The 23273-nt window shown below is 37.4% G+C and overlaps 2 protein-coding genes across 5 annotated transcripts; one reads left to right on the top strand and one right to left on the bottom strand.

Annotated features, from left to right (window-relative positions):
- Positions 1–4368: 4368 nt before the first annotated feature.
- Positions 4369–11515, bottom strand: LOC105050843 (uncharacterized). 4 transcript variants are annotated; one of them, XM_073250993.1, is made up of 4 exons: positions 11121–11515; positions 8483–10110; positions 5020–5899; positions 4369–4826 (listed from the first exon to the last, which is right to left on the bottom strand). In XM_073250993.1, exons 1-2 carry the CDS (start codon positions 11412–11414, stop codon positions 8809–8811), a joined length of 1596 nt encoding a protein of 531 aa, XP_073107094.1. In that variant the 5' UTR covers positions 11415–11515; the 3' UTR covers positions 4369–4826; positions 5020–5899; positions 8483–8808. The 4 variants fall into 4 exon arrangements, with proteins under 4 accessions (XP_073107094.1, XP_073107095.1, XP_073107093.1 ...); XM_073250994.1 differs by having other exon boundaries at positions 5869–5899; XM_073250992.1 differs by having other exon boundaries at positions 4369–5899.
- A 2095-nt stretch (positions 11516–13610) lies between these two features.
- LOC105050910 (protein PIGMENT DEFECTIVE 338, chloroplastic) lies at positions 13611–22450 on the top strand. Its single transcript, XM_029263059.2, is given in 8 exon segments — positions 13611–13673; positions 13675–13925; positions 13927–14008; positions 14010–14068; positions 14070–14418; positions 16925–16995; positions 17102–17172; positions 19508–22450. Coding segments are annotated over 5 exon segments (525 nt in total). The 5' UTR covers positions 13611–13625; the 3' UTR covers positions 14155–14418; positions 16925–16995; positions 17102–17172; positions 19508–22450.
- Positions 22451–23273: the final 823 nt, after the last annotated feature.

Genomic DNA, 23273 nt, shown 5'->3' with positions numbered 1-23273 from the left:
AATTTGTTGTCCAGAATGTGAAAAATCAAAAGTATGAAAAGTAAAAATATATTTATATAATAGCGAATCATTATCAATATAATAAGCAGTAACAGCAATAAAATAATAACTATCAATAGATGTCGTCTAAATATCAGAAGTTAATAATACTTTTAAATTTAGGACAGAAAAAGTTTCAATTAAATTTTATTTTATTACTAAAAAATTAGTCATAGCTATTCTTCTAAATGTATGTCTACTAGTTTTTTTGTAAGCAGGTTATAGGGCTAATTGAACATACTTTTCAAAATTAAATGACTCACATAAGCCAAAAGGTAATTCATCATTAACTATCCATTTTATCAATGCTTTCCTTTGATTTTCATGATTATATGCAAAATTACCTATAAGATTATCCTCTTGTGTATTAAGGGTGCTTTGAAGACGAGCATCACTCATTATATGATTCTCCTGATGTCTCTTCAAATGGTCAGTTCTTCTACTACTAGCACAATTATATAATTTAATATATTTTTTATATTTTAATTTTAAAACTCTATCTATCATGACTCTTTCAAAATCATTCCATACAGCACTAGTCCTCTTATAGGAAGAAGAGGCAGAGCCTTGATCTTCAGTATTGGTTTCAAAGAGAGTAGGAACAGTAGTTTTTTCTTCTTCAAAAATTAGGAGAATGCCAAAATAACTCTCATCGAAAGATGCCATATCTAAATATGAGTTATGAAAATAATAAAAATTAATCAAATGGAGAAATTAAGTAGAGGTAGGAAGAGATTTGTGAGCTTTCTTTTATGCTCCTCAGGATCTCAATAAGGACCTGTAAGGCTCCAATAAGTGGACTAATCCTTCTCTTATGTAGCACTTGAATACTTGCTAATTGCTAAATATTGAACACTTGCTAAATATTGCTAGAAGAGAAGGGGAGTAGTAGTAAAGAATGAGAAGAGAATTGATTTGGTATGATAAAAATTGAAGAGGAGGGGTAATTTATAGGAATTCTAATATTTTTATTTTCTCAAATTACCTCTAAAATTAGTCATTTTATGGCTGTTGGAGGGTTAAAATGGTAAAAAAATAAAAACTAGCTATTATCTAATCCAAAAAAAAAAAAAAAAAATTGAATTAGCCGTTACGGTTCGTGCCTAGTCCGTAATGGCGTTAAACGGGCCGTGCCTGGCACAATCTATAACAGCACTAAATGGGCTTAAATGGGCCATGCTTGGCTGCTTTTTTTTTTAAAAAAAAAAAAGACTGCCCATTAGGCTTGTGGGCCTGACGGGCCACATGCTGTGCCTGGCACGGCCTACTAAATCCCGAGCCTAGGGCCATGCTAGGTCGGGGTTCAGGCTAAATGGGTCGTGCTTGGTAAACGGGCTGTATATGGCACGACCTGATCCAGTGCCCATGACTAATCCCTACCCCTATCTTTAATGAGTATTTTACTTAATTTAATAAAAATATTAATGAAATTGGTCCTTCTCCTGTGTTTTTTGATCCTACACTCCATGTACAAAAAAATTCCCTCCATTACATTAGTTTCTTCGAAGTTTGGAACTCTTATTAGTAAAAAATAAATAAATAAAGAAGGTCGGTGATGCTAGACAAACTCTTATAGCCATTGATGACTAGTCATGGGCCAGACCCACTAGGCTGGGCCGAACGCTAGCCTGGCATGACCTTAGGCCCGAGATCTGACAGGCCGTGCCAAGCATTGCACATGGTCCGTTAGGCCCGTGGGCCTGATGGGCGGCATGCAGTCCTGATGGACGGTCTTTTTTTTTCTTTTCTTTTTTTAAAAAAAAGTAGTCCAAATGGGCCATGACACGGCCCATTTAAGCCCATTACGGGCTATGACAGGTATGACCTATTTAGTGCCGTTACAAATCATGCAAGGCACAATCCGTTTAATGCCATTATGGGCCAGGGGTAATTCAATTTTTATATATATATTTTTTGGATTGGATAACAGCTAGTTTTTTTTTTTTATCATTTTAACCCCCAAACAACTATAAAACGACTAATTTTAGAGGTAATTTGAGAAAATAAAAATATTAGGATGACTATAAATACCCCTTTTTTCTTTCATTTTCATTACACTAAATCAATTTTCCTTTCCTTCTCTACGACTACTCCTTCTCTTCTAGCAATATTTAGCAAGTGTTCAATATTTAGCAATTAGCAAGTATTCAAGTGCTATACAAAAGAAGGATTAATCTATCTATTGGAGCCTTAGAGGTCTTTGTTGAGGTCATGAGGATCACAAGAGGAAGCTCACAAATCTCTCCACTTATCTCTACTCAATTTCTCTATTTGGTTAATTTTTATTATTTGCATAACTCATATTTAGATATAGCATCTTTTAATGAGAGTCATTTTGACATTCTCTCGATTTCTGAGGAAGAAGAAACTACTATTCTTGCTCCCTTTGAAATCAATATCGAAGGTCAAGGCTCTGCCTCTTTTTTTTGTAAGAGGACTAGTGCTGTATGGAATGATTTTGAAAAAGTCATAATAGATAGAGTTTTAAAAGTAAAATATAAAAAATATGTCAAATTATATAGTTTTTATAATGCCATTAATATTTTTTTTGATGTTTATTATTCAACCTCTTATTCATTTTTATAACAAGCATATCTTATCAGCCAAAAATTTATACAACATAAATATGATAATATCTTAGAACCTATTATTTATGAAATAGAATCTAAATGGGATGAGTATTGAGATAAGATATGTCCTATGCATAACTTAGCTGTTGTATTTGATCCATATATTAAATTAAATGGTGTACTAATTTTACTTGATGCATATTGTGAAAACATGAATTAAGATCCCGAACCTACTAAAGCTGAGGTAAACCAACTTCTTTATGATATTTACATTTTATATGATAAAAATATTCATGAATCTAATGCTTCTCATTCACAAACCTCTATCTCTTCTTCTAATACTTCTCGTTCATCATTTATTTTCTCATTCATTGTATATTGGAGATATACACATGCTTCTTCAAGTTCATCTACATCTTCACCTTTAAGTAGTAAACTTGAATTTTATTTACGAAATAATCTTCAATTTGCATATCATAAAAATTAAATAGAGAGTCTTGATGTATTAACTTGATAGAAAAGTATTAAAAATTAATAATCTATAATGTCTGCCATTATACATGATATCTTTTCTAAGCCGATGTCTACAGTAGCATCAAAATCTGCTTTTAGTGTAGGTCGACGTGTTCTGGACAAAAAGAGGAATAGGATGACCAGCAAAATAATTGAGATGTTGCTCTACTTCAAATATTGGTTGGATGCCAAGGCGAGACTTCAAGATAAAGATAGGCATGATACAATATTCAATAACGACGACAACACAAACACTACCGACATATGACGATCAATAAGATTTTTAATTATTAATTTCTTATATTTGTAACTTTTAAATTTTTACTTTTTAATTATTGAGGTGAGTCACCTCTATTTCTTCTCTCTCTCATTATATTCTGAAGATCAAGCCTAACCCTCTCCCTCCCTTGTACCATTTTAATTGTATTAATAAATCAATAGGGGTCCACACCAAACCTCCCACCATTACAAGATGATTTTTTGTTTTTACAAAAAAAAATTCAATATCTATATTTAATTTTGCTCCTTAACTTTTTTTAATTTATAAAAAAAATCATATTTTTTAAATTCAAAAAAATGATCAGACCAGCACGCGGGCCGTGCCATGCCTGAACCGGACCTGGATCGTGTTGGGCCGAGCCGTGTTTGGCTCACGGGGCATGCCAGCCCAAGCCCATATGGGCTGTGTCAGACCTGGGCCACGGACTGCAAATTCTCAACCCAACCCGACCCCTTTTAAAGGGCCCATTACTGTAGCAGTCAGGCCTAGGCACGGCCGGATTCATGCCGGGCCGGGCTATTACATGGTTTATTGATGACTTCCATTAGATAGGTGGTCTTCTAATTATACGGTCTGATCTATTGTCCATGTCTATTGATGATTTCCTATTGATGGCTTCTATTAAAGAGGCAATCTTCTGAGATTGCAAAAAAAAAAAAAAAAAAATCACATCCTATCCCCGTCGAACTATCATGCAAAAAAAAAAAAAAAAAAATTGACTCCCATTGGACTTCTCGATGGTTGGACTCCTAATGAACTTCTTTTGCCAAAAAAACAATTTTGTGCCATCTTGAAAGCACACAATCATCTGCGATCGGACTTCCATTAAGCTCCTCCATGTGATGGACTCCCAGCCCAATCTCTTGGATGCAAAAAAATAAAATAAAATAAATAGACTCAAATAGAAAAAAAATCCCTACCCAAGGATGAACTCCAATATCAGATCAAATCAAACAATAATACAAATTTGTATCAAGATCATGTTAAATTAATTAGTTCCACCTAGGAGCATTGCAAGAGATGCTTTCAGATATACATTACTTATGTCTGCCGATGAACCTGATCAAGGACAGTGACAAATGCGGATGGTATGGTAAGAAGCCCTTGCTGTATTGCAACACGAATGGAGAGAGAAGAGTCATGGGGTTACAACAACTGAATTCCTCTCCAGTACTCATCAGAACACCGGTTTGGTGCAACAAATGGCCAGACCAAGGACACATCAGTCATCTGAGTATGCTGCTATAGGATCGACCAATCACCGGAGAGAAAAGGAGCATCATGACACTGTCAACATTCAGCAGCCATGCACCGGCGACTGAGTTGAAGACTTCATCAACATCAGTAATGATAATCCTGAATCAGGATCGAATTGAAACCAAGGGTTTCAGAAAGCTATAGATTGGCCAAGCTTCCACCGAGTCCTGCAAAGTTGATAAGAGGAGAAAGTTAGGTGAAATATAATCTGTGAAGTTCCTGTTGAAGTTTCTGAGAAGAAAGCCACAGCTAAACAACACAAACACAATCTTGGAACAATCCAGATGTCCATCTCCCAGAAATCAATATCAATCAAGAAGCAGAAGCGAGAAGCAGAAGTATGAATAGTGGTATAAATACGTGTACAGAAAAAGAAGAATCAGCTGGCCGGGAGACCGGTCGATCTTAGGGACATCCACCGAGCCAGAAGAATAAGCTGAATTTTACATGCACTCATCTTTTCCCCTCCTCTTGCCTTATGTGGGGAAGATATACATGATGTCAGCTGGCTTTGTAAAGATTGCAAGAGCATTCATATACCTTCAGCAATGGAAAAAGAAAAAGAAAATACAAATTTTGGTTGGAAATTTGCAATATTTCACAAATAGTTACAAGTAATCATAATCAAAGTTATTAAGCTCGACTCCTGTGTGCCTCAGGCCCAGTACTGGTTGCAATTTCTGATAGACTGCAGTCCTTTTATAACACAGCACTTGCATAGCACACTTGCCTGGTTGGTGAAGCATTTCGGCTTAAAATGATGTGGTGCTGATGAAAGACAAATTCCTTAACATTGAAATTTTTCAGTGCATATAGGATGCCTTCACTACAATTTGTTAAGAATCAACTAAGCAATATAAAGGTTGACCATGACTGGAGGACTAATACATAAACCCAAAGGGAAAGGTGACAACTTATCAAGCTGGTAAGGTTCTTGGCAGTTGGACCAAGTGTCCTGGGATTGAATCCCACCTTCACCAGGATTTGGGGGTTAGGGGTATTTCTGGGACTGCAATCCCTGTTGTGTAGCTCAATCCCTATGTTCCATCAGGAAAAAGGAAAAAAAGGAAGGAGATAACCAAGGCCTCAATGCTTAGTCAGGATTATGCAGCTGAACCCGCCCACAGGCATGCTAGAATCAAATTCTTCCTTAGAAATTCAAATCCAGAGGGAACAGATTTTTTATAACATGAAATGCATTTCTGGTACCATGTTTTGGTGTTGATCGGTGTAACTCCACCTGCAATTATGGACAAACTAATCTCAGAACATTTCCACTAATATCAACATTTTATAAAAAAGAAGATATAATTGTTATAATTAAAACATTAGATCAAGAGAGACAATGATCATAATCCTGAGAAGAGATTAAATAACCTGACCCTCCAACAACATCCCGGCCCCCCGCGCCCCCCCCCCCCCCGAATCGACAACCCAAAACACCCAAAAAAAAAAGCGTCATCATGCATTCTGTGATATCAACAAAGAGAGAATTGAAGGCAATCTGCAGATTAATTCAATGTGAGTAGCTTCCTCCTATAAGGAATCTACTTTTCGTCAAGACTGGGCTATGCTGTCTATGAAAAGCCACCTGAAGTGGCCTGCTTTTGCATTGGGCCGGAAGGATTTGAGTTGTGGGAGGGCTCCTTTATGTATCATGTGTGAGACATTATGTTGGGTCTCCTTTGGTTTGTTGGGTTTCTGGGTTGGTTGGATGCCCTGCTTTACTTTTCTTCTCTCTCCCCCTCTCTCTCTCTCTCCACACAAACCCCCCGCCTCCCCCCCCCCCTCCCAGGGCGAGGGCATTGACATTCTGCTTTAAAAGCAAAAATTAAGAGAAAAATATCGAGCTAAAGGACTGGTGTGGGGGAGTATAATAACTCTAGCAAGCATGAATCAACAAACCTGAACAGAGACACATGCGAGACACTGGCTCACTAATGGGCCAGGATGTCTCGCCATCCCTGTTAGAACCGGTTTGCGGATAGGCTAGTAAAAAGAGTGGTTTGGTCAGTAATAGGCGCAACTGGATTAGGGCTGCTTGATTTCAAAATTTGGGGGGAAAAAACAGAGAAAAGAGAATAGTAGGAAACCATGCTATCTCTCTTTTGCTTAGTCATGGTGGGAGGTGGGACGTGCACGCAAAGACCAGGAATGAGAGGAAAAGAGAGACAGAAAGAGTGACGAAGGGAGAGGATAAAGGAGAAGAAGGAGGGTAGATACAGCCTACGCTTACAGCAATCTGGTCTCAGCATCAGAAATGTACTCCAAAATATGTCAATATTTACTCAAATACTCATTTACGATAAAACAATTATACAATGAACAAACAATAATAACCAAAAAAAAAAAAAAAAACTTGGCATCCCAGTATCATATCATCCCAAGCGTTGGGATAGTGGTGTCCTGGTCCTACCCAGAGTTGGGACAAAATCAGCATAACACTCAATACCTGCACTTTAAACCTTGGTAGGGATGGTTATGGTGGTTGCGGAGGGTGGAGATGATAGTTTTGTCACTATTGATGATGATGGTGTCAATGCACTACAGTAGTGGGACTTCTTTCGTTGATAATTGAAAGCTCAAGCAAGCAGAACGAATAGGAGGCGGTCTAAAAACTTTCAAATATCATGCAAGCATAGATTAATTATGAAAGCAACAAATATACCACATAGTCTTAGTCCATTTTATGGCACAGAGCATTTTGGTATTAGTAATGATGAGAATGATGAAAAACAATTATTTGCATAATTAACTAACAGTTACTACTTACCTACCTTCAATGCAACAGACTCATAGCACACTATTAGCTACAAACACATAGCACACTATAATCCTTATCACCTCTATGACCATCAAGGTTACAATCAGAGGGATGGACAAAAATAATCTAAACCCACTTTGGCTTAGTTTTACACCATTGTCATCCAGGAACTTTCAATCCATGACATTGTTTTGTAATTCTTTTTTCTTATCCTAAAAACCAATCAACCTATGGGAGCCTTATCATACTATTGATTTCACTAAGTATGATATTAACTTGGATCTTAACTTATCTTTCTGTTTTTTTTGGTTGCATCTTCAATAATCTGCATTACAAAATTATAGAAGTTATTTATGGTTTTGCCCTAAACTAGCAAAAATTTTGACCCTAGCAGGACAATCATGGTCATCGGCTAGCTGACATGGTTCATATGAAATATTTTCAGTTATCAGCTACATGAATGAAAAATTAAATTTGAAATAATAATCCGAAGACTTCTTAGCGTACTGCAGAAAACATCAGGATTTAAGATAGTAATTCTCTTGCAGGTGAGGGAGCTAGTTCCAGCTGATCAGAAACTCAGTATTCATAAGTAAATCCTTAAAGCCTATTGATGCTACTTTACATTGCCGTCCAAGTGCTCTAAGCAGTCCAACCTTTGTATTTTTAGTAATGAATAGATCCATCAAGCCCAAAATCAAAAAAAAATGAAAGACAATGAGAAACAAGATCATGAAGGCATCTTCAACACACATCAATATCAGTAACCATGCAATTCCATAACCAAGAATTTAAGCATCTTGAATGCCAACCCTGAAAGATCCAAACCAATTCCTCAACCATCTGGTACTACTCCTAGAGAAGTCTGATTACACTTATAGCAAACAACCTTTTTTCGCATCATTATACTTTAGATGTTTGTTGAACTAAATAGTCTGATGGTCATAGTTTATCTCTTTAGAAATATTGCACCACCTTTAAAAAAGATGCATAGCAGTTTCAGTGCAGTCAGATTCAATAGGTAAAAGCACTAGATTCAAGATAAGATTGAAGAGGTACCTTTAAGGAAACCAATATTAGAATGGCTCCACTGAAAACCTCAGAGATGATTATCGAATTCCCATCTTTATCTTCATCAATCTCCTATGTTATCAGATAAATTCATCGATATGTCAACAATGAGACAAACGTATTAATGGAGAGCAGAATGTCCAGGGTCTCCAAGAAAGGCCTAAATGTATGTCTGAGTACTGTCAAAATCCATGATAAAAGGCAACCCAGTCCTTACAGTTCTGATGTCAGCATTATAAACCAAGCTGGTCTAGAAACAGAAAACATCTCCCAACCAGCTCTTCTTACAATATAATAGTGCATCACACATTTTATCAATAGCACGAATCCCTGGCCTCAATCTGACAATGCAGACTGGAACCCTCAGGAAGTCCTAAAGGTGGGTTGTTACATGAGCAGTTATCAACTGTATAAAGCTCCCAGTCTTTTATGCCGCATTTATTCAAAGCAGCAACCAACCTCCGTCCTCCCATCTCAGGTGGATACACCCCATCAGGGCTGACAAGCACTGCTCCAGTATAGGACAGCCCAGCAGCCTGAGCAGCTCCATGATAATGAAACAAACCCCAGCTGAGATCATCGCAGACATCTATGATGGTCCAAAACTCTTTTGAAACTACACCATTATCCAACACGCTGAAGTAAAATGTGCCTGGAACATTTGCTCTCCTCACTCGATACCTTCTTCTCCTCCACACCAGTTTCCCTTCAAGGGTCCTGACTTGAAAAACTGGTTCATACCAAAATGACCCCTTAGCCTTTCCCCTATAGAAGAGTTGGTACTGACAAGGAAATTGGTCATATGCTGGGTTTTGGCCTGCTATGACCCGCCAACTCCAATCCAGATCACCCAACCAACCAATAAAGAGGTCTTCTGCAATTTCATGGGTCAAAGCCTCTCCCCTGAACATGGATAAAGGAGCTACTGAGGGCTTGCTTGGGATCTCGGCATCCAATTCAAGACAATTGTTCTTTTGCAACACACATAGAGAAAAGCCCTCTAGATTTGGACTCTCATAAGAGGCAACACATAGATAATTGCATACCTGATCCGTTGGAGAACAGGTATTTAAACACTGAATAGCCTTCCTACAGTTGGGATCAAGCAGACAGTTTAGTATCTTCGAGCCACAATTTTTTACCATGCAATTAAGAGTGGAGAGTCCCTTGGCCCTTAAGTTCTTCAGCATTGGAACAGGTTTTATGTAAGTGTTAACAATGACGAGTAAACAAAATCTGATATCATCAGAATTATGCCTCTCCCAAGCATCTGATACGGTTTTAACAACTTCTAAGGATTCTTTTCTGCTCCTTGATGTTGCAATGTTGGCTAATTTGCTAAACATGTTTTCTTCTCCTTTTGTTCTAGCATATGATCCTCCTAATTTGTTTCTCATGGAAGGAGATGATTCAAAGCAGATGACATTTGGAACGCTTGCACTGTTTGTCTGTAGCCATTCAACTGATTGCTGACTCTTGATTGCAACATTGACCAACATATCTGAATGAGCTAGTTCTTTTCTGAGATTTTCATGGTTTGTATCATTAGAATGAATAGATTTATCGCTAAATACAAGCATTTCAAATCCCTCGTCGACCCACTTTAACTTATTTGCCTGCAACAAGATGCAAGATAAAAAGAGGCAGTGATCAGCAAATTGAATTGCATCCCTCAACTGCTCCCTTTAGGTTTATCATCCAGAAAGAAATATACTCTTTTTAGGTAGCATAGAATGCCAAATATATCTTTATATTCACCATCACAGAATAAAAGTAGAGTATGTTGAAATGTATGAAAACATCCACCATAACCATAAATTGCAACAAAAGCACACAGATTTATGGAATATCACACATTCTTGGTAAAAGACAAAGTAAAACACATCCATGAATTAACAATGCATCCGTTTGTCATAATAAAGGTCCAAAAACAGGTCAGAGGACCAAAATTACAGTATACTGTTTTTATGGCACCAAGGTGGCATGCATTTTGAGGTCCTTATTTTTTTTTTTTTTTTAGCTCTTCATGGGATTCTCTCGATGTTGTCTTCAGTTGTTTTGATTTCAGGCACGAGTATGGTGTTTTGCTAAATTCCTAATCATAGGAAAAAATAATTTCAGCTGGCTGAAGTTGTAAAAGCTGGAATTTTTGTTCTATACGTGGCTATACAATTGCTGAAATCTTTACCATTCTAACAATTTAGTTTCAAATTCCAGGCAATCCCTTTGCGAACTATTATCGTTTCCTTGTTGATTCAAGATGCAAAGTCTCTAGAGGAAATGATGTTCGGAGACAATAGATAATGTTAAACAACACATGCCTTCGGAAACCCAAAAAATATCTCCTGCCTGGCCTTTGATGATATTGTGAATAGCAAATCTATGCTTTCTTTTATCCCTCCAGTGAGCCAACTTAAGTCGCTATTCTAATATAACAACTAATGGTCAACTAACTGTAACATCTATAACTGAAGCAAACCTTTTGAGTTCTATATGGCTGCTTCTAAACTCCCTAATAAATTCCAAATCAGGCTTCAACAGAAAAACGGAAACAAAAAGTAAACATAGAATCACATATTTAATTCTTGATGAGCACAGCATCGAATCGAATTCAGCGTTCACTCACCGTGTGAAGCATGACCTGCTCCCAGGGAGTATTCTTTAGCGGGCTGACGCTTCCTTCCCCCACCACCGCGACGATCCTCACCAATGGAGCTGGAATCTTCTCCTCTCCTATAAGGGCTTGAATTGGCGCCCGGAACCGAGTCCCGAGAGACGACTTCCGGCGAGCAGGCTGAGGAGCGGTTCCCCGGCCACCAAGAAGCCCGTTGGCGGTGGTCCAATTGCTACAAATGGAGGAAGGGATTTGGCGGCGGGGAGGCCGTAGAAGGGTGGTATCGAGGGCCAGCGAAGTCGCCATTTTCGAATAACTTGGCGGCCGGTTTCTCGATGCCACGACGTTCTTTTCTTTGGATAGGCCTTAGGTCACGACACTACCCGGTAACCGTGTCTGGCGTTCCTCTCCTCTTCTTGCGGTAGACTGACAGGTTGTAAATATCAAAATTGGAGTAGGTAGATGAAGTCAGCGTCAGAGCCAAAGATTTTCCCTCCTCTATTTTTGTTTAACCTGTACAAATATATACATGATTTTTTTTTTTTTTTTGAAGGGATAACTCCCACCTAGTTCACTGAGATAATGAAAAATAATAATGATGATAATAATAATAATAATAATAACAACAAAAAGCATAGAAATCTGAATTACATCAAAACAGGATGAAAATTGTTTTACTAAAACCAAAAATCAAAACATGTAAAGTAATAAATAACAATTAGCACGAATTCTACAAAGACAACAAAACTCATATCCAAAAAAAGTCCTTCACCAATTCCAAAAAGTTTAGATATTTAGAATTTCAACCAATTAAAGATAAAGTAATCTAAACCAGATTTTTTAAGATGTAAATATCCAAGTAGTGGAGCCATGTGAAAAAGAAACTGGAACAAAAAAATTAACTATTAATGATTTTGATGGTAACCTCTAAAACAGATATCCAAATAGCTACTATCCTAAGGTGCAAAGCAACATAAAACAATGAAATCAATTTTAACATTATTTCAAATAACATGCATAAATCTTCTTGCCATTCTTCTCAATCCGAACACTCCAAATATCTTGAACAATCCACAACTACTCTTTTAACTTTAAACATTATTTCAAATAATATACATAAATCTTCTTGTTATTCTTCAAACAGTCCAAACATCTTGAACAGTCCACTACTCCTTTAACTTTTTTTCTTCGCTTCTTCACCCAACACCTTAAAGTCAACCTATAGAAGCCTATCAGACGCCTTGACAAAAACAAAATGCAATCAGATCACATCCCGCCCTATTCCAAGACTTCATCAATCCTTTCTCCCACGATTGCATCTTTTTTTTCCCTTTTGTTTTGGCCCCCAACTTCCTGTTTATCCAAAGCTTCTGCAGCCTCTTTCTACAAATCCCAAGATATCCTTGATCCTGTTCGCCTATCCCTTTTCATAGGCATGCCCAAGCCCCTACAACATCTTGCCTTTCTCGTTCAAATCCTGGCCAAGCCAATGGCTATACATTGAAAAGATATTTTTTATGCACAACAGGCAGCGTAGAAAATTCAATGCGGAACATATCGTCTTATTTGATTGATCCACGTAGCCATCATTTTTCAACACATATTTAATATTTATATTTTTATTTTTTTATTTAAAATTTTGAATGACAAAAATATTTTTATTTTTTTTAAAATTATAATATTTTATATTTATATTATGATATTCTACGTATAAAAAGTTATAATTTGATGCATGATGTTATAATATACTATAGGATGTTATAATTTTTTTTAACAAATGAAATATTTTCATCATTCAAAATTTTCAAATGAAAGAATGGAACTGCATGCATTAAATATACTTTGAAAAGTAGTTGAATAAAATGCTCTTACTATATTTTGACATTCTGGATCATAATATGACATTCTGTGTATAAGAAGTCATAATTTGACGTAGAATATCATAATATACTATAGGATGTCATAATTTTTTTTCAAAAAGAAGAGATATTTTTATCATTCAAAATTTTAAATAAAAAAAATAGAATTACAGACATTAAATGCGCATTAGAAAGTGGTCGAATAAAAATGTCTTTCACATATTACGATATTTTGAGATTAAATTATGATTTTCTGTGCACGAGAAGTCATAATTTGACCACAAGATATCATAATACGCTACAAGATATCGTAATTTTTTTAAAAAATAAAAAATATTTTTATCATTTAAAATTATAAATTAAAAAATAAAATTATAAATATTAAATATATATTAAAAAATGATAATTATATAAATTAATTAGATAAAATGAGATTTTTTGTACCGTGATGCGCAAAGAATTTCCCAAAGACTGAAACTCTGAAAAAGCCCAACAACAACGGGTAATCTGTTAAGTCAACATCCTTTGCCGACTTTACATGAACTCGTGCCCCAGCGTATGCCGGACGCGACCATGAGCTCACAACGGGTACAAGCGGAACAAGATTTAGGAGGCGCTTCCAGCTGCCACCAAGAGGGCGAGGCAAAATAAGAGAGTGATGCAAGCCCCTTCCTCCTCTCCACTTTTCTGCCCCGTAAATCTCCTCTCCCTCTCCCTCCCCCTCCCCTTGTCCTCAACCCAAGCGAGCTCCAAGGCTTAAAGTTCCCTTCTTTCCCCATCTCTCCCTCGTCCTCTCCCTGAAAACCCCCTTCCCGAGGCAAACACAGCTTCCGTTCTCTTCGTCTGTCGATGGCGTCGGCAAGGAAGCCAAGGTCGAGCCCCTCGGCAAGCCGTCCCCGGTCCCAACCCTGACAACAGAAATGGGAGGGGCCTTAGCCCCGTTCTTCAAGTTCTTTAAACCATGGGACTGACTCCGAAGCCAAGGTCGGAGAAGAATGCGAGCCGGAGGGCACCAGAGAACCCGCCGAGGAGGAGAAAGAAAAAAGAAAAGGTCGTCGGCTTTCGGGTTTAGTACTATGGTCCGAAGCCCGGTGATTTGGCGGTCGGGGAATGAGAACGAGGTCGACGTGAATATCGGCGCAATGTTGGGGACGATGCTGACCGAGGATGTTTGGAACCTGTTGTGAAGGATGTTGTGGAGTTCTTGAATAGTGCCGGCAAAGATGGGGATCGTGATTTGAGGAAGGTTGCCGGGGAGTTCTTGGTTCTTTGCCGGCAAAGACGGGGGTTGTGAAGGATAAGGAGGCCTTGAGTGGTGGGAGGGTACCAGAAAAAGCCGGTTGTCGAGGTGGGGACGGTTCTTTTTCCCAAGGTGCTCGGTCGGATATTGCGCGGCGGCCGCTGTTGTCAACGAGAAGGATGTTCCGGAGGGTCGCGTGGCACTGACCCAGGTTCTCTTCTCTCGCTCTTCCTCTCCCTCTCTGAATTCTGTATAGTGTGCTTATGATATTCATTGCTTGAATAGTTTCTTGATTAGATATTGTTTCCAGACAAACAACACTTCGATATTTACCTGGGAACAATGTTGGGGTTAAATCCAGTTGCACTATTGATCACCATATGTCTTGTTATTATGTCAATGAGTTTATGTTGTTCGAGTCTGAACCTTTATTCCAGAATCTAAACTCTAGTGTTCTTAAATGTTCTGTTTATATCTATCCTCTTGTTGATAATTTTCTTGGCAAATTTCTAAATTTTGGACGGTATGGTATGCCTTGAAAGTTATTAGTATGCATTAAGGTTCACAGTGAGGCTTCTATTGACGTCTAACTTTGGAATACGGAATTTGGAATATTTATCTGATCTTCTGGTTGTCTTTACTAAAGCACTATTCCGGTGGTACTCATCGTAGTCAGGGAAAGAAGTCCTAATAATTCAACTGTTTCCCAGAAAAAAAAGTTCTCTCTTATGTTTCGCTGGCAAGCATCAGCTACTCTACAAGGACTCTGCCAACAGAGCAGTTACCTCATAATTTATAACCCATAAAGATTCTGTTAATGGAAAGGCTTTAGATGATTCGAACCATGGAACAGACATCCTTGAGCAGGTAGGAGCTTTCCACAGAGAGAGGTTTTGCTTAAGAAGAAAATCTTGAGAACAAAGAGAGCAGTTTTCAGATTCATTTCATTTTTCTGGGAGCAATTAAAATAGGGTTATGCTGGGTATATGTTTGTTGTCATAATGTGTTTGGCGATTCTTATGATTGTGCTTCTTTTGTTTTGCCCTCTTATGCATTTCATTTCTTTTGCTTTTAATTCTGAAGTGGGTACTTTGAACAGGTTGGCTCCAGGATCCTTGCACTTTAGCTTAGTGTTTTTTTTTTGGGGGGGGTAAACTGGGGAGCAGGGGAGCCAGTGGCTGTGCATTAAAGCAAATAAAAGAGTATACACTGAGTTTAGTAAATACATAGTTTAAGTAACAAACCAAAATCTCCTGCTAGATTAGAAAGCACACGGGAGTACAATAAAACAAAATCTCAGATGAAAAGGAAATAGATTTATGAACCATCAAACACTCAGTGAAACAGGGTAAGGCCAAAAGCCCTTTTAACCCCACACTTGTAACTGCTCGTTCAAAAGCTTGGATATCATGATGCCGGCAGAGTAAAGAGTAAGGTTTTGGTAAAACACCATGCATGTCATAGAATTCCAAACAGCTGTACCAACAACAAATTAATGTATCAGCCGAAACATATATTGGGGAGATTTCAGCCTTCATGATCTGAGATACAGAACCTGTGTGAAGAGCATTGAGCATCAACCATCAAATAAACAAAGGAAAGACCTCTACAAATATACCACTGAATATTGCTGAGATGAACAGAGAAATTGGATGAATTGTTTTGGCCAAACTTCAGCAGCAAATGAGGACAACAGCAAAGCATTAGAGAAAATAGGTAAATCCTCCCTATGCAGATAAAAACCAAGATGTGAAGCACCTGCACAGCTGAAAAATAGAATTGTCCCATTGCAACAGCAGAGATAAAAATCTGAACAATGCCTATGCTTTGTCCTGCATACTTTTAGAAGAAAACTTCCAGGATATGCGCTCAATAAGTATCGCAAGATGACCAACCACACCTGTGTGTTAGAAAAATAGCTTAGTTTTTGTTGGTAGGGGCACTATTGTTCTAGTTTGGTGCTTTCTTATTTCTCTTGAAGTAGCACTTGCGCTCAACAGACCAAGTCCCATGGAGATGAGGAACAAAAGGTAGCGCGACTTACTTCCCAAGTCATAATAAAATTTAGCATTAGAATGGCATTTAATTCAAGAAGTACTTTCTGGGTCTTGGAAATCATCACGCATTTCCATGTGGATATGCACACACATGCAGGCAAAATTGTTGCTGTGTAGAACACAAATGACGTTGTTTTGTGGGCCCATCTGGAGTGTTGGCATGGGACCCATATGGTGTCTTGGGAGGTGTGTAATATGTGGTGGAGTTGTTTTCCTGCACGTCTGTAGTTCTAGCAGACTTGTACAGTTGTACTACATTATGGTACCATATGAATCATCTCCATCATAGCTAGGTTGCCCTAGTCAAAAAAATTGGCCTTGCATATTGCTTTATATTAAGCTGGAATAGGAGTGACTTGGTTCAAAATAGGTGCCCTTGGAAGAAGGTTTCACGTTATCGCTATAACTGATGGTATGTTCTTTACCAACAATAAAAAAATGATGCTCTATATGCAACTTCTAGATATGGTTCTTACAATTTGAAAGATGATGCCTTTACTGTGGATGAGATCCACATTTGGTAACTGGCAGAGTTTAAAAGGAATAATGAAGGGCTTCTCACAAGAATTGAGGTGTGATTTATTATTATTATTATTATTATGTCCCAAATTGCGGAAGTGCTTTATTGCAGTTTCATATTTTGCTTATTTGGAACTCCAGGTCTGTGAGCGTTCCTTCCTAAAGCTGAGCTAATGAACAGAATTAATAGTTTCACCAGTTTGAAAGATAATGTAAGTCTTTTTACCAGGATTTTGTGTCTAAAGATTAGCTTTTTCCTTGCATCCTTTGCGGAAGTGTTTTATTGCAGTTTCATATTTTGCTTATTTGGAACTCCAGGTCTGTGAGCGTTCCTTCCTAAAGCTGAGCTAATGAACAGAATTAATAGTTTCACCAGTTTGAAAGATAATGTAAGTCTTTTTACCGGGATTTTGTGTCTAAAGATTAGCTTTTTCCTTGCATCCTTTATTGCATGGTCTTGCATGTTTAATTTTTATGCTTTTTTTTTCCCTATTGACTTGTTATCATTGTTGATATGTAAAGTTTGATTTGTGAATGGCAGATGTATTTATTGAGTGTTTTTGGTCCGTACTTATTTATGCAGGGCCGTTGCCTGATGCATGCATGTATTAGCAAGATTGATGAAACAACTATGACCTAATAATTAGGGAGAAAGATGCTTGGGTTTGTGCATATATATGGCCACCCTTCTGTGTTTTAATGTTCTGCAAGCTAAACCTGCCATTTTAGTTGACTACAAAATTATGTAGCTGCTGCCTCAAAATTCAGATATTCTTCCAACACATAAGCATGTGTATGCCTTGACATGCAAGTAAAGGTTATGAATCATGTGTGTTTAATCATTTGTACCAATGAAGAGGTATGTACTTATATAAGGCTTTACATAGAATTTTGATTTCGACAATTTCACTCAAGATTTGGAGTTCGGCCAAAAAAAGTCAAGAAAATTTTGTGTTATCAGCATTTCTTTGTATTTTGAGTTATTTAGCTATATATGTTGTGACTTTGGGTAGTTTTAAGTTGGAACTGGATTGCTTTGAAGCTTAATGCGTTAGATATATTATACTTTTCTCTAATTTTTGAAATTTCCTTACACTTGTCTCTATTTTCTATAGCTTTATATTTGTTCTATTTTATTCCATTAAATTTTTTTCTATGCATCTTTCATTTTAATAACTCACCTAATCAAGAAAACCATTCGAACATATTTCATTACATTGTTTTGTATATTCATTTAAGCAAGAAAAGATTCTTCTGGTTAGAAACCTATTTTCTTGAGATATCATATTCTGTTTTGATACATCATTTATTCTAAAAGAAGAGATAAAAACTTATATAAATAATAATAAGAAGAAAATGCATCATTGCACCACTTGGTTCCCTCCTCAAGTCCCTGCTGCATGATGAGTGGTAGGATGGTACATAGGGCATGACTGTGAGCCACTTGAACCCATGTTACTGCACCTGTCCCCAACTGCCACAGGGAACTGGTGCTCTCAGTGGGAACAGAGTTGTGCTGAGAAGCAGCACCCTAAAAAGAAAGAATGGGAGCATGTAACGCTTTCTAATTAGTAAGATACACAGCGAATTTTGTATCTTGCTCATTATCATAACAAAATTAGGCCCGCCCCCTACCCCCCCGCCCGCCAAAAAAAAAAAAAAAAAAATCAGACAATTAGATCCATAGATAAATGTGATGTTCAAAAATATGGAAAAGAATCTAGAAAGCATTAGAATACATTGAACATATATGCTTGTTAAACAAAAAAGGATGGAAAAATATCATTTTTGGTCAAATTCAGCTGAAACTGTCGAAATGTGGCTGGAACTAGCTGAAACTGAAAATTTTAGTCAATTTAGGACTGGTCTCAGCCAAAACTTCAAACCTTGGCATGTATGCATGCATACATATATGTATACGTGTGCATAGGGGTTCAGGCATCTATCTGTTATTGTATATAGATGTACACTGCGATGTCTTTATATCTGGATTTTGATGTGGGGTTCTCTTATTCAGATCTCCATGTGCCACCCAATTAACTCATTTGTGGTCTCTTCCAATATTGTCTAGCAACCTAATGGTTGTTTCAGTTTAAATTGTCTATTGTATAAGATTCAGTCATGACACCTATGTTTCAAAATATTCCCATAGAGGTTCTTCATAATGAATCCATGATGGAAGTGTATATGAACTGAACAGTGGCAGAGGGTTGGTGTTCAATTTTGCTACCCGAACAACATCTACCCAATCATCAAGAACTCATGCTTGTATGCCACATCAACAATCCTTAGTTGCTGTGCCTTGTATAATTTCTTGGTTATCTTTCTACCTTCCATTATGAAAGTGACAGTGGAGGGTGGTGTTGCTTGTCTTCATTTCCTCATGTAATCAATCATAGGGTCCTGGCACAAATCAATTGTAGTCCATATGAAGTTCATTGCCTGCTGTTGAATTACATGATTATTGCATATAGGTGCCATATTCCATCTGTCAAATGAAGTTCATACAGGCTGTCTAATCTGTAGCAGTGCTTCTTGGTTAAATGTGCTTCCGAACTATTAGGAAATCAGAGATAGAATTGGCATTAAAGCACGTTTTTGGATTTGCCTGTATTTTCAGTTATGAATGTTTTTAAGATTTATATTATTTTCTGCTGCAATTTTTTAGCTTGAGTTCTGTCCTTTTCCTTCCTCATTGCATATTCTGTCTAATTTGTTCTTCAGCAGGCCATGTTATGCGTAAAGAAGGAAACTCTTTCAGAAGGTACTGTTCGCAAGATTTTTACATATCAAGCACAAGCTAGGATAGGTGAGACTAACAGGAGGTAAAAATGTTTGGAACCTTCCTATTGCATTTATACCCTCTATATATATTGATTGCGCAGCTTTAGAAGTAAATTTGATTCTAAGTTTACTATCATAAATAAACTAGCTTGTCACATATTATTCTATATAGATTTTGCAGAAGATTTCTTGCTTTTATTGTTCTCTTTGTTTTTTGAATGATGATGATTGACATGACAACACCTTGCATTGCCAACAAAATACTTTAAATAAACCACATCAGCAGCGCTTTATGTTTTAAAAGAGCTGTAGGATAATAGTATGTAATGCCTGCTTACAGAGTTGCAAAGACTCGGAAGATGTTCTTTTCTACTGCTAGCTGCATAGACTAAAGCTTTTTAGTAATGTGTTACTGCCATTCACTAAATCTAAGCAACCCTCATTCTTTAAAGGAAAAGGCCAATGATTCTGGCAAAGTTAGCCTTGACAGTTGTGTGGCCATTTATTTTCAGAGTGGGAAGCTTCCAAGTGTTATTGGGAAAGATTTGCAAGATAACTACATTTTGCTCATCTCTGAATAGCGGTTTTGTCGGTTTGCATACTCATAACATCTATTTGTGTTATGGTTTGAAAACTTGGTTTTGGCTTTCGCTTTGGCCAAGTTTGTGGAGTTTCAGTTTTGGCACATTCAATGGTTTTGGAAGTTTTGCTTCAAGTTTCAAGAGTTTCGGTCAAAAAATTAAGAAAAAGTCTAAAAATTCTAAAAAAATATATAAAAAAAGATCAGTCAAAAAAGTTTTTTTGGGGGTACATAAGTCAAAAAAGTTGTTAGACAACATTTTTGAGTATTTTGTGCTCTATATGCTCTTTACATGTAGTTTTGACAATATTAGGCTGACATAGGTATTGTAGCGAGTGAAAGTATATTGCTAGTTTTTGCTACATGAAATATGCAATATTTTCTCCATGAATGTCAGATGTTAGAAAGGTTGTTAGGTTGACCAATTTTAAAACCTTTTTGTACATTCAAATCTTTTCATATTTTCCAGTGGAAGTCACAAACACATTGAGTTCTTATGTTTTTGAAGTCAAGTGGCTATTTAATCATTTGCATGCAGTTAAAGAATGTTATTTACTATAATAAGAATATTATATCTTTGAAATGTTTTGTGTTTAGTTGTTCAAATTAGTCTTTCTAATATGTTGTCAAAAGGGTCATTTTTTGGATGCCTCAGCCCATCAAGATTATGTTCATTATCTACCCTGCCTTTTGACCTAAGAAAAAGAAAGAAATCATTGATAAGTAATATTATATGGACTATGTGCTTAAATGAATAAAGAAATGATCCAAATATGGTTGTAACACCAAAATAATACTTACAATATCCTACATTAAATGCAGAGATCTTCACAATGATGATCTCAGGCCTTTCAACAGCACATACCTCAATTGTTGACATGTCAAATAGCCCTGCAGTTGGCTTGTTGCTTCCTCTGCCATCTAGATGCTAACCATACCATCATTAAGTGCTCTTCTTTGAGGTTCGGGAGCCAGAGAAACATGCTTAGTTAACCATGCCTTCTTTAATGAAACCTTGTCTTTGTACACCTAGATAGTTCCCTGCATCGCATTGGTATTGGGTGGTTGACACATTGCCTCTTGATGATTGATCACCTCCCGAGAGTTTCTAAGTCCAGATCTTGGTGCTCTTCAACTTGATTGGCATCAGGGTTCAATGCAACATGTCCCCTCTGCCTCTGTTTGCATTTAATAGGCATTTCCTCCCCTCCGTCAGGGTCATATGTCCTATTATTCAGATAAGCATTCTGATGAGAAGGCTTTTCTGAATTTTTCCATCATGTGCCATAGTGTGTTAAATCACCTCCGGCACTGCCCATGCCTCTTGACATGTGTCATATCCAGTGATTCATAAAATTCATATGATAGGATTTAAATATTAAGATATGTCCAAATCATTTATATGTCTACAGGCATCTTTAACCAGACAACAATATGAAAATTACATTTGATCCAGAATTTATATGGATGTGTCTGCACATAAAATGCTTCATTAAGCTTAGACATTGTATACAGCTACAAGAAAAAAATTAATGGCTCGGATTATGATCCTGATTTTCTGTACTTCATATAACCAACTTTGAACCAGAGTTCAACCCTCTATTTGTTCCTGCTTGACATCTAGCTATTTGGTTGCGTGTGAATGAAGGGCCAGCTATAATAAGCCAAGAAAGATGTCTAGCTAGTTAGTTGCGTGTAAATGAAGGGCCAGCTATAATAAGCCAAGAAAATCGATCATGAAGCAAGTTCTACCTGAACAATTAGCACATTCTATGGTTTAAACTCATGCAATCTGGGTCCAATCTCCTAGACTCTCTGAGCATGGAAAAATGTCTGGATGAAAAAGGAAAACAGCATGGATTATTATGCTTCTCTCTGGGACCCAAATAATTAACCAAATGTCAAAATTAAACCGTGATATGTTGTTTACTGGCTTAAGTTTCTTTTGGATGCTGATTCGCATCATTCTGGTTTTGTATAAAATAATCATATTCACTTCTATAGAATTCTATTGAGCTTATTCGCTGGAGGGGCACTCACTCATTGGAGGGTGTGGGTAACATCAGGCAGTTGGAATTCTTCGAGCAATCTAGCACAATACTTGTACAATTTAACAGCAGAACTTGAAGCTAAATAATAGGCAGCTGCATAGAAGATAATAAGCATAATTTGTCAATTAATATTTTGGCATTGCCTCTTCTTTATTGGTTGTCAGAGTCTTAGACTCATGTGCAAGCATGCAGGACATGTGTGCACAGAGAGATATTGCATTCGACTGAATTTATATTTTTTATCTGTCAAAATCGGCTCAACTGAACTTCCATATGAGTTGTGGCAGTGTTTCTCAGATTACATTTTATTGGTCCGTAGTGCATAATTGCAACTTAAGAGAACTTGTTATTGGGTGCCTTGAAATGGAAAGGTGATACCATAATTATCAATTCTTTAAGTGAATCATTTTCCCCCCAAATTCAAATGAGAAGAATAATGTGATGCTTTTTAACTATTTTAGAAACTGACAAGTGTGTTGGGTGGATGTCTGGTCAGGATACCACCTCCCAAGATCTTTTCAGTACCATGCGATGCAGCGGGAAGAAAGAAGAAACAAAACAAAAGAAAAACAATCAAAATACATGGATCAGCCACAAAAGGGCTCGTCTCCACGGGGCATGCAAACTTCACTATGAAAAAGAAATTTTACAAGAGGAGATTTCATCCTTAACCCTTGTACACCCAAATCTCTCTCACTAGAAGTTTCCCTCACAAAAGCTTTCTCTCTTGAAGACTCTCTGAACCCCTGAAGTGTCTGGCGACTGCTGTCCAGGAGCCTCCTGCTTCTTTTTTCTCAGCGCTTCTGCCTCTCTCTTTCTTCTCGGGTTCGTACGGCACGAGAAAACCGACCACACTTTCACTGTTCGTCACAGGGCTTTTAAAGGGTTAAAATTAGGTTTAAACTTGATTAGAGAGGGATTAGGAGTCCTAAATAAAGCCAAAAAACTTTCTGGACTCTCGGATCAAGACCGCAATCTCTCTGGGCCGTCCGATCGTGCTTCGGTCCATGGAATAGTGCCGTGGACCACGAGAAACGCATGGGAAACATCCACGCGGTCCACAGGCCCAGTCGTG

The sequence above is a fragment of the Elaeis guineensis genome, chromosome 2 (assembly GCF_000442705.2).
Source record: "Elaeis guineensis isolate ETL-2024a chromosome 2, EG11, whole genome shotgun sequence".
In the NCBI taxonomy this organism is placed as follows: Eukaryota; Viridiplantae; Streptophyta; class Magnoliopsida; order Arecales; family Arecaceae; genus Elaeis; species Elaeis guineensis.
The sequence above is the reverse complement of the archived record's forward strand: the minus strand, read 5'-3'. Positions and strand labels throughout refer to the sequence as shown.